General features: G+C 39.6%; 1 protein-coding gene across 1 annotated transcript in view; it reads left to right on the forward strand.

Moving 5' to 3' along the window:
• Positions 1–12483, forward strand: part of JMY (junction mediating and regulatory protein, p53 cofactor) — a 72684-nt gene that overhangs the window by 23654 nt on the left and 36547 nt on the right. The window contains exon 2 of the mRNA XM_055437458.2: positions 514–687. Coding sequence (XP_055293433.1) covers positions 514–687 — 174 coding nt within the window. The remainder of the gene's footprint in view (positions 1–513; positions 688–12483) is intronic.

A 12483-nucleotide genomic window follows, 5' to 3' on the forward strand; every position in this document is an offset into this window, starting at 1 on the left:
AATGGAGAGTGTCAGTCTCCTAACTTTATCAGTATTGTTTAGTAAGTATTTTTTGAAAAGACCTCTAATCTTTCCCTTTTTATTGTTTTCCTCTGTTTCTTTGCATGGTGACCAAAGCCATCCGCAAGAAAAAGAAATACAACAAGGCAAAATGGTTGTCTGAGGAGGCCTTAGATAAATGATGGGGAAAAAATTTATATAAATATGGAGAAAGCTACTGGATGCGGAAAAAAATTTTTTAGAGTTAAAGGTAGGCAGATAATATGGAATTCCAGAATACCAGAATATGCAGAGAACCGGAATAACCTAGAGACATAGAAAAGGATGCATCAGGCAGTGGTCTTGTAGTAAAACAGGTGAGGCATGGAGATGAGTGATGCAAGCAATCAGTGCTTCTCATTCGCTCTTCATTCCGTATTTCAGGGTCCCAAAGTCCTGAGATGATAGAGTTTGCAAATGTTTACAGGCTATTCCAGTTGGATTTCTTTGCAGTGAGACTTTCTTGTTCCACAGCTCTTGGATAAGCACAAGAATACGGAGAGCATGGTGGAGCTTCTGGACTTGTATCAGATGGAGGACGAAGCCTACAGCAGCCTTGCAGAGGCCACAACTGAACTCTATCAGTATTTGCTACAGCCATTCCGAGACATGCGAGAACTTGCTATGCTACGAAGACAGCAGATCAAGGTATTTTTCTTAAAACCTAAAATGTTACCTGCCTGTTTTGTAGTTCTCAGTCTGGCTGGCTATGCATTTTAATTATTAGAGGAGCTTTTATAAATGTAGATATCTGGTCCATTGTTCCCAAAGATGCTAGTTTGGTAGTTTGTGTTACACAGAGCCTGAATACCTCATTTTAAAAGCATCTGAAAAGGTGACTCCGCTGAGTAGGCAGGGTTGAGAGGACCTTGTCTAGTCTAGTCCTGCTGCCGCTGCTGCTGCTAAGTCACTTCAGTCGTGTCTGACTCTGTGCGACCCCATAGCTAGACTTCTTTAACAGGAGTTTGGGGAACATATGTTTTGGGAGGACCTTTTTAAAAGTTATAAGGCTTTAATGGTAGAGCTTTAAACTTCATGACATTTGATTTTTGTGTGTAAAGTAATACTACATTTTTTGAGGTGAGTGTTACGGGTTTGATTTTATAGCTGACCTCAAATCAGTGTTGCTGTTTAATTCACATGAAAATATTGCTGAACTAGGATATTAAAATTTTTTTGCATAATGGGTTAATTTGGAGCATTATTTAATACATTTATATGTGAAATTACTAATTATTCTGAGAACCTTATGCTTGGGGTCAAGAATGAGTGTATATTTGAAAAAATAGAACAAAGTAAAGCATATCTGTGTGTCTTTTTCTCTTTAATGAATCAAAAGGGAGACATACAAACCATCACATATTGATATGTTCTCCTTTATTAATAATTTTGAAAAAAATGGCAGTTTTATCATAAACTTGGCATTTTGGTTAAAGTGATAAATAGTAACTAAGAATATTTAGGCACTACAGTTTCCTTCAATTTTTAAAAATGAACTGTAGAACTTTTGCCCACTGAACACTTGACTGGAATGCCAGGGATGAACTAGAAGACATGGAGGCCCCATCTTCTTCTAAACTAGTTTGCAGTGTAGAGCAGACACAATCTATACAGCTTAACAGTGACTATTAGAGTCTTATGTGAATTTTTGCTTTCATATTAATTATTAATATGTGATTTGTATAGGAGAAGGAAATGGCAACCTACTCCAGTACTCTTGCCTGGAAACTTCTGTGGACAGAGGGGCCTGGTGGGCTGCAGTCCATGGGGTCGCTAAGAGTCAGACACGACTGAGCAACTTCACTTTCACTTTTCACTTTAATGCATTGGAGAAGGAAATGGCAACTCATTCCAGTGTTCTTGCCTGGAGAATCCCAGGGGCAGGGGAGCCTGGAGGGCTGCCATCTATGGGGTCACACGGAGTCTGACACAACTGAAGCGACTTAGCAGCAGCAGCGTGATTTATATTGAGTATTAACATTAGCAAATTGAACCACCGTGTCACACTGTATTGTCCACTGGCATCACTTACTACTCCATTTTTCTCTCCTGGAAAGCAGAATATAGGAGAGGAGGAACAGACAATGTATTTTTTTAAACTGATAATATTTTCAGAGATAAAAATGGTATTTTACTGTATTGGTCCGCTTATGCCTCTCAACTATGATGAGCTAGAAAGAGAACAGGAACAAATTTGTGCCAAAAATTCAACTACGTAGATGAAATGGACACATTTCTTATATAAATACAAATTGTCAAAATAGGTTCAAAGGAAAATAGAAAAAATTTGGTTGCTCGATATTAACAAAGTTGAATTCATAATTTAAAACCTTGAGGTAAGCATTATCCAAATCAAATGACATTACAGAGAAAAAGAAAACTACAGATAAATATCCCTTATGAATATAGATGTGATAATCCTTAATGTCATATTGAAAAATAGGATTCAGTAATATACCATGACCAGGGTTTATCTCAGAAAGACAAGATTGGTTTAACATTACAAAAAGTAATCAATGTAAACTCACAGTATTATCATTAAAGAAAAAAAATGTGTTTATGGGTACATAAATGCATTTGATAAAGTTCATTGCCCATCCATGGTAAAATTTCAGCAAAGTAGGCAGAGAGGGAGGCAATGGGCAAGCCACTCCAGTACTCTTGCCTAGAAAATCCCATGGACAGAGGAGCCTGATGGGCTGCAGTCCATGGAGTCGCTGCAAGTCAGACATGACTGAGAGACTTCACTTTCACACATTGGAGAAGGAAATGACAACCCACTCCAGTGTTCTTGCCTGGAGAATCCCAGGGACGGGGGGGGCCTGGTGGACTGCCGTCTGTGGGGTCACACAGAGTCGGACACGACTGAAGTGACTTAGAAGAGAAGAAGAAGAAGAAGAGGCAGAGAAGGGGACTTCCTTGACCTGACAGAAGTAACTCAGTTGTGTCAGACTCTTTGCAACCCCATGGACTATAGCCCGCCAGGCTCCTCTGTCTATGGAATTCTCCAGGCAAGGATACAGGAGTGGTTAGCCATTCCCTTCTCCAGGGAATGGCTCTTCCTGACCTGGGGATCAAGTTTGGGTCTCTTGCATTGCAGGCAGATTCTTTCCTGTCTGAGCCACCAGGGAAGCCCATCCTTGACCTGATAGAGGGAATTATGCAGAGCTCATTTATCGTCAACGTGGTGATGAATGATTGAATTCTTCCCCCACTAAGATTGGTAACGAGACAAAATGGTCTGCTTTCGCAACTTTTAATCAGTATTTTTCTGGCATTGGGGAAAAAAGTAAAGCTTTTTGTAATTCATAGATCATGTGATCACACATGTGAAAAATAAGAATCTAAAAAAGCTACTGCAAATAATCTGTAAATTTAATTACAAGGTCAGTATTTAGAAATTCAGTTGTATTTTCTGTCTTCCAGAAATGAAACTGAAATATAAATTTTTAAAAATGGTTGAAATGTTTAAAGATAAATTTTATAAAATCTATTAAAGGACTGTATACTGAAAAATATATGCTGAGAGAAATTAAAGCATACCTAAATAAATGGGAGATAGACCATGGTAATAGATTGGAAGAAAATCTATTAACAGTAGTCAATAATGTTCACATGTCACCTCTCAATGGATCTGTAGATGCAAATTAAAATTCCAGTAGGGTGGAATTTAAAATAGACCTGTGGTTACATATTCAATTAGTTTTCACAAAGGTACCAAGGCGATTCAGTAGGGGGAAAGAATAGTCTTATCAACAAATGCTGCCAGAAGTGGATATCTATATAGAAAAAATGAATCCTAGTCTTCCTTATGTTACACCATACACAAAAATTAATTTGAATACATCTTAGACCAAAACATAAAGCTTGTAGTATAAAACTTTTGTAAGCAAACTGTGAAAGGTTTTACAGTCTTTGGGAAGGAAAGGCAAATTTTTTTTAGATAGGATGCAGAAGGAAATGGCAACCCACTCCAGTGTTCTTGCCTGGAGAATCCCAGGGACGGGGGAGCCTGGTGGGCTTCCGTCTATGGGGTCACACAGAGTCGGACACGACTGAAGTGACTTAGCAGCAGCAGCAGCAGCAGAAAACTTGAGCCAAAAACTAATAAAAGAATAATAAATTGGATTTCACTAAAATTAAATATTTTGCTATTTGAAAGATTAAGAAAAAGAAAAGGCAGGCCATGCACTGAGACAGAATAACTTGTAATATCAATGTATCTGAGAAAGGAACTGTGCAACTCAGTAAGATAAACCACTAAATTTTCAATATGAGCTAAATATTTAAAAGGACAGAAAGAAATGGCCAATAATCCCGTGCAGAGGTGCGCAACACACTCACCTAGGAAATACAGGTTGATACCAGAGTGTGACACTGTACACACTCAGCTGGGAAATAGAGATCCATCCCAGAGTGCGACACTGTACACACTCAGCTGGGAAATAGAGATCCGTACCAGAGTGCGACACTGTACACACTCCGCTGGGAAATAGAGATCCATCCCAGAGTGCCACACTGTACACACTCCGCTGGGAAATAGAGATCCATCCCAGAGTGCCACACTGTACACACTCCGCTGGGAAATAGAGATCCATCCCAGAGTGCCACACTGTACACACTCCTCTGGGAAATAGAGATCCATCCCAGAGTGCCACACTGTACACACTCCTCTGGGAAATAGAGATCCATCCCAGAGTGCGACACTGTACACACTCAGCTGGGAAATAGAGATCCGTACCAGAGTGCGACACTGTACACACTCAGCTGAGAAATAGAGATCCGTACCAGAGTGCGACACTGTACACACTCCGCTGGGAAATAGAGATCCGTACCAGAGTGTGACACTGTACACACTCAGCTGGGAAATAGAGATCCGTACCAGAGTGCCACACTGTACACACTCCGCTGGGAAATAGAGATCCGTACCAGAGTGCCACACTGTACACACTGATTTTCAAGTGAGTGTAATGAAAATATTTTGGCCCTCACAATTGGTAATGAGGATGTAGAGTAACTGGAATATTCATACATTGCTAATGGGATTTTAAAGTTGTACAGCCACTTGGGAAAACAGCTTGACAATTTCTTCAAAAATTAAACATATACAGTTGATCTTTGAACAACCCTTGTGTGTGGTTTCAGTAACTGCCATTTATACCGGAATTCTCAGATGTTTAATGGCAAAATAGCTTTGCAGATACATGGTTCCCCACCTGTGGATTCAACAACAGCAGATCTTATAGCACTGTAATATTTGTCGGGGAAAAGATCTGCATAGAAGTGGACTCATGCAGTTCAAACCTATGTTGTTCAAGAGTCAATTGTACGTAGCTTACAACACAGCTGTTTGTCTCCTATTTACCTATACAGGAGAAATGAAAACATCTGTTCACAAAAGAAAAAACCTTGCCAATGTTTGTGGCAACTGGATTCCCGGTAGCCCCAAACTGCAACAGCTCAAATAACCATCAATAGGTGAATGAGTAAATAAAATGTGATATTTCCATATGATAGAATAATATTCAACAATGCAAAAGGTGGTCTTCCTGGTGGTTCAGTGGTAAAATCCATCTGCCAATGCAGGAGACGCAGGTTAAATCCCTGGGTTGGGAAGGTCACCTGGATAAGGAAATGGCAACCCACTCCAGTATTCTTACCTGGAAAATTCCATGGACAGAGGAACCTGGCAGGTTACAGTTCATGGGTTCACAGAGTCAGACATGACTTAACAGCTAAACAACAACACAAGACACAGCAACATAGACACACCTCAAAGTCATGCTAAGTTGAAGAAGCCAGATACAAGAGAATATATACTGTGTGAAGGCATGTGGTATTGGAATATTTTGGAGGGGACAGAAATGTTTTGTATCATGATTGTAGTGGTTGTTTCTTGGGTTTACAGCAATCAAAACTCGTCAAATCACATACTTTAGATGGATTGATTCACTTGATTATATGTAAATTAATTAAATCCTGATTAAACAGCTTACAGAAAGTTGTGCTGAGTGAAAGATGCCAGACAGAGTATAAACTACGCCTCCATTTACATGGAATTCTAGAAAATTTTTCTAAAGAGTTGTTGCCTGTGGTGGGGCCGGGGAGATTCTCTGAGAGGAAGCAGATGTAACAGAATCCTTTGGAGAGATTGATGTGCTTTAAATCTTGATTATGGTGGCTGTTAACATGGGTGTAAAACTTTTTCAAAATTTATGTTTAAAACATGGGTACATTTTGTTGTATGTAAATTATAACTCAGGGGATTTTTTAAAAGAGGAATGAGCACAACATACAAGTTTATGTAGAGACAAAAAATGAGGCGATCAACATAGCCTGAACACATGGTAAAAGAGGGATTAGTGAGCTTCACTATTGAAGAATAAGAATATAATAGGAAGTGAGTACGTACGTTTATATTAGAGATTGGAATTGAGAATATTCCATATATATAAGAATAGGAATGGTATAATAAACAGGCATAGTACTTGGGTTTTTGGACACAGTAAATTATTCAAACCTTACTGAATCACCAACCCAGCACCATGTGTGGAGGCCAGTAAGTGGCATGGCTGGGACTGAAACACATTTGACTGCAAAGCCTATTCTATTAGTTTTTCCACAGGGTGTGAATTGTTTGGTATGCCTCAGGTCTAAGGATTTGTAGGCGAGAAGGTATGGTCAGGACCTAGAAAACTGTATCATCCTGTGGAATTTGACCTTTATTCTTTAGCCTCATCCCTTTCAGAAGCTCCCAGACTTTAATGTACTGGTTCTTTAACATGTGAAAAATGTGACCACCATACAGGGAGAATCAATATCACTTCGAACCTTGTTAGAAATACAGGTTCTTAGGCCTTACCTCAGATACCCTTAACTGAAACTCTAGGGAAGAGCTCAGCCATCTTTGTTTCAACAAGTCTTCCTAGTAAGTATGACACTCTGTAAAGTTGAGAACCACATGTCTAATAAAATCTGAAACAGCTAAGGTATGGAGCACACTAAATTCTAAAATACATTCACTTTGGGCCTGTTTTCTCATCCATAAAACGAAAATTAAACTAGATAGATGATCCTTGGGGAATTCCCTGGTGGTCAAGTGGACTAGGACTTTTCACTGCTGGGGGCCAGGATTTGATCCCTGGTTGGGGAGCTGAGATCGCACAAGCTGTACAGCACGCCCCCCCCCACAAAAGAGAGAGAAGCTTAAATAAATAAGTAAAAGTAAATAAACTAGATGATCCTCTCTAAATTTTTAAACCCAGTGTCTTAATGAGACACAGTGAGTTCACTTACTGATACCTCTTCCTGGATTAACCATAAGCACTTCGAACACATTGTCCAACTTATTTTTACTAACTTGCTGAAAGTACATAAGTTAAAAACTAGAAGGCGCCCTCAGCTTTTCCCTCCTCTTTGCAGCCAGGCATAGCATTTTGAAATTTGACTATTTTCTGGTTGTAATTTGAATATACTCTTCTTCCTCCACCCTTCCCCTCCCCCAGGGAAATCTGTAGGTGTCTTTGTGTGAAATAGAAAAAGACGCCCATCTCTACATATTCCAACAGACAAGTGGGCATATGCAGCAGTACAGATGGCTTGGCCAACCTCCTGGTTTTGTCAGTGTGCAGTTTTTACATCACGAGACCACTGTATACGCTCCTGTGTACATTGTGAAATATATAGTGCTTGTTTTTGTTGTTTAGTTGGTAAGTTGAGTCCAACTCTTTGTGACCCCATGGAACCCCTTTGTGAGCCCACCAGAATCTGTCCATGGGATTCTCAGGCAAGAATACTGGAGTAGGTTTCCATTTCTTCTCCAGGGTATCTTCCCAACCCAGGGATCGAATCCACATCTCCTGCTTGTCAGGAGGGCTCCTTACCACTGAGCCACCCGGGAAGCCCCCCTGTGCATGATACGCACACACGTACATACAGTGCTGCCACTGTACATTACCTGAACTGTTTATTGATTTCCTTATCTTTAGATGCCTTTTACCTTCAAAAATACATCATTTCATACTCTTGCCTGAGGATATTACATTTAACATTTACTTTGAATGTAAAAATGCATGAAATACATGATGCCGAATCTAATTATGTCATCCTGTTAATCAAGAGTCATAACTCCTGGGCCTGGAAAATTCGCATTAAGATCACCACTACATCACTATATTCACAAGTTTATCTTTGCATTTGTTGAATCAGAGTGCTTTTTAAAAAATTACTGTCTCAACAATAGAAGTAACACTTAAGCGTCTCATATAAAACCCAGTATCCAAGCTAGTGATGTACTTTATAATAAGAAATTCCTTGCCAAGAAATCTGTGTTTATAAACTAGTCTCACACTCCTAGCTACCTAAACTGACACATACTTTTTTCCATGTTAAAAACAGATACTGTTTTCTTTCTGGCCCTGAAATTGACAACAGAGGAGTCACTGTTTTTAGCACATGACCCAGCTGACCAGTGCTGTACATCTTCAGATTCGCCAAGTTAGGAAAAGAACTCAGTATCCTAGCTTAATGTCTTCAGTACAATAAATTATAATCACATTTTTAAACAGTAGACTGTAGCATTAGCTACTGAGTTTTAGAAGTCAGTTGAAAAAACAGCATTTAAAAAGCATAGCATGTTTCTTTTCTGTGTATATGGGTATATATGTGTGATGAAGGTAAAGATAATCCAACAACAAAGTACAAGTTATCTCCAAATACCAGATTTTTTATATTTTTTTATTTCTCATTTCTGTACAGTGTTTAACTATGCAAGTGAAGGTTTCTATCTTCATGATCTGAGTTAAGATTTTTAAATTATGAGGACTGCTTGTTCTGTTTATTACATTTTCTGTTCCATAGTTGTGTTTGTTGGGATCTGACTAGAAGGTCAAACCGGTTAGTGCAACAGAGAACCATATGTATGGGTCTACAAAGAACCATAAGGCAGCTCTCAGGTACCAGAGTTAATTGTAGAAACGGCCACCACTCCTAGGATTGGGGGTTACAAAGGGAAAAGGTGGAAGGATAGGCCCTATGCGGCCAACCTCTGAGGAAGAAGACACTGCTGTTTGCCAGTGTGACTGATGTCAGCGGAGAGAACCGGATCCCTGGGGATAAAGCACTGACGGACTGGTGCTACTTTGTCTTGGGCACACACAGTGAGGCCAGTTCTGCAGAGGTTAAAAAAACTGAAAACTTGCTTCTGTTAACTTCTTGAAGAAGGTACTGGATGCTGAGATTAAAAAGCGAGACTGGAATGATGATCACAGGAACAGCAAACAGGAAAGTCAAGTGACACAGATAGGAAGATGCAAGGTGTCTCTTTCCTTCAACTCTGAAATCTTCTCCAGCCTTTCCTCCTGGCAAAGGCTAATGTGGTTTCCAGAGCCCAAATCCTAGCATCACATGGCAGAAGGTTGAACTTGGAGGTGATAGAATCTAAATATATTTTGACTTTCAAAGTCAGGGAAAAACTGTAGCTAACCAAAATTACAGTCTTAGGTATAATAAACAGATGGAGTTTAGTCATGTCATTGAAAGGGACTTCTGTCATAACGTGCTGAATAAGAATTTAAATTTTTCTGCAGTGATCAATTTATTAAATCTTTTTTTCATATTTGTGAATCTTTTGCTTTTTAACTTGTATTAAATCGCAACAAATAAAAGCACAAAACCTTGATGGTTTTATTACAGAAAACAAGTTTCCTAGAATCTTAAATGCAAACAAGTCTAAACATGCCACATACTGCTGAGAATGCCACAGTGGTTTCCAGTTGCTTGTCGTATGCAGTACAAGCTCCACAGCCTCCTCATGGTGATCATAGCCTACTTGTCTAGTCTTATCTTTCTCTACCTTCATCTGTTTTACCTACACTCCAGGTAGGCTGGACTGCTCTCTGTCCTTTACCGTACATTGAACTTAACTTGCCTCAAGGCTTTGCTCAGGTAAATTCTTATCTACAGCATGCATTTTGAGTGATTCACTTTTCCCATGTGCTCCCCACGTAACTGTCAAAATCCTACCCCTCCTTCAAATCCCTCTGCAATTTATGGACTTCAGTAAAGTTTGTCCTGATCTAAAGAGCTAAATGTGTTCAATGATTATGATATCATAAGTTACTTTTCAGGAAAAGTTTTAATCAATTTATAGTTCTACCAGCAGTATATGTGTCTTGTCTTACCGTGACCTCAGTAACCCTAGTTAGTGTTGTTTTTAATTTTTGCTTAGTAATTTTTCTAAATGGTTTGTCATCCTACCATCTGAAAACAAACTAAAAACAATCAGAAGGTTGTGTGTTCATGTCACGTTGGGGTCAGAGTGGCTTTTTTCAGTGGCTTCCCTGGTTGCTCAGATGGGCGACTCCACTTTCTTTTCATCTGAAAAGAGCTGTTTTGTGTCTTCTTCCTCCCCTCTTCTCTACCAATTTATTTTAACTGGGTTCTTTCTTTTTTACTTTTTATTTTATATTGGGGTATAGTTGCTTTACAAAGTTGTGTTACTCTCAGCTGTACAGCAGAGTGACTCAGTTGTACACGATACATACATCTGGTCTTCCTCAGATTCTTTTCATCACTGGGTTCTTTCTTCACAGGAGAAGACATAGCTTCTCCCTCTCAACCTGCTCCATGGCCCCCATTAAAATACAGCATAGTGCCTGCCCTTAATGAGGCCTGCTCTCTTCCCCTACTCACTTACACACATTTCTGAAAAGAGAGTATTTACACATGTTCCTATATCTCTGTCCTCCTTAAAAACATGTATGGAAGTGGATTTTTATTCACTCTTTCAGGGAATATATTAGATTACCTAGTTCATGCCAGGCAGTGTGCTAGTGAAGAGCAAGCAAGCAGAGATACTGTGCATTCTTTGCCCTCACGGAACATTCAGAGTGGGAAGCAGGTAATATAAAATATGAGTGTGATAAGAGGTAAGAAAGAAAGGTATTTGTTACACTGAAGAGCTTATACCAGCTGTAACATTGAGTCAGGGAAGACATCCATGAACCAGTAATTGAGCTGAGATCTGAAGATATGGTGGGAGTTAATAGGGAGAAGGAGTTTGCCTGTCCTCCAGAACTGCTGTTGCCAAGTTCATGCTGTTAGGTCCATGAATACTGCTGTTGTATCTACTTGACCCCTAAGCAGTGCTTGATAGAGTTGGTTTCTCCTCCACTGACTCTTCCTACTTATGTGATTGTGATCCTTACATGAACTGATCACTCTCATTGCTTTAAATGTCTTCTACTGTGTCAAGGGTGTGTGCATGCTAAGTCACTTCAGTCGTGTCCAACTCTTTGCAACCCCATGGACTGTAGCCCTTCAGGCTCCTCTGTCCATGGGATTCTCCAGGCAAGAATACTGGAGTGGGTTGCCAGGCCCTCCTCCAGGGGATCTTCCCAACCCAGGAATCAAACCCACAGTTCTTGTCTCCTGCATTGGCAGGTGGGTTTTTTTTTTACCACTGGCACCACCTAGCAAGCCCAGGTGTCGAGGGTACCCAAGCTTATATCTCTGGACATGACCTGCAGAGTTAAACTTAACATATGTAAAATGATATTCTTGGCAATTCCATGTACATATTTTTTCTCGGTAGCCCTGGAATCATTTTTTCCCTCTATTTGGAAGACTGTTTCTTTAAGTGAAAGTGAAGTCACTCAGTTGTGTCCAACTCTTTGTGACCCCATGGACTGTAGCCCACCAGGCTCCTCCATCCATGGAATTTTCTAGGCAAGAGTGCTGGAGTGAGTGGGTTGCCATTTCCTTCTCCAGGGGATCTTCCCAACCTGGGGATCGAACCCTGGTCTCCTGCATTGCGGGCAGACGCATTACCGTTTCTTTGTTTCTTTAAGGAGCAGTATATTATTGCTTCGAGACTAAACCAAATCTTATAGACTGCTTGATTTCTGTTCCTTTAGTTGTACTGTTTAAGTATGACCTTCATTATTTCTACTTTAGAAATTTGCTTACTTGATCAGTTTTTTTTTAAGTGTGCCAGGGATGGGCTAACATTTTTCACTCTAAAGTTTTTCCCCATCATCCTAATATTGGTGTTACTAACTTAACTGCTTAATTTTTAATCTCTTTCTCAGTATGGGGTAAAACAGTACAGAGTATCCAAAAAGTCTGTGGCTATTTTTCCTGAACTGTACATTTATTCCATATTAACATCCCTGTGTAGTGCTTTTCTGTACTTTGATTTTAATATTGTTACTTCTGTGACATTCACCTGGCATATCTCTGTCCATTATCTGATTTTCAACTTTTCCTTTGTCCTTTCATTTTAGCTGTGGCTCTTATAAATAATACGTAGCCAGTTTTTCACTGATACTTACTTATTCCAGAGTCCTTCAGTAGGCAGATAGGCTTATTTTTTATATACTGTCAACCTTATTTATGTCGATGATTAAATAAGCACTTTATTGGCCCAAATAATTCTTAACCTGA

The sequence above is a fragment of the Moschus berezovskii genome, chromosome 9, assembly GCF_049115385.1.
Source record: "Moschus berezovskii isolate FMDL1 chromosome 9, NW_MosBer_1.0, whole genome shotgun sequence".
NCBI lineage: Eukaryota > Metazoa > Chordata > Mammalia > Artiodactyla > Moschidae > Moschus > Moschus berezovskii.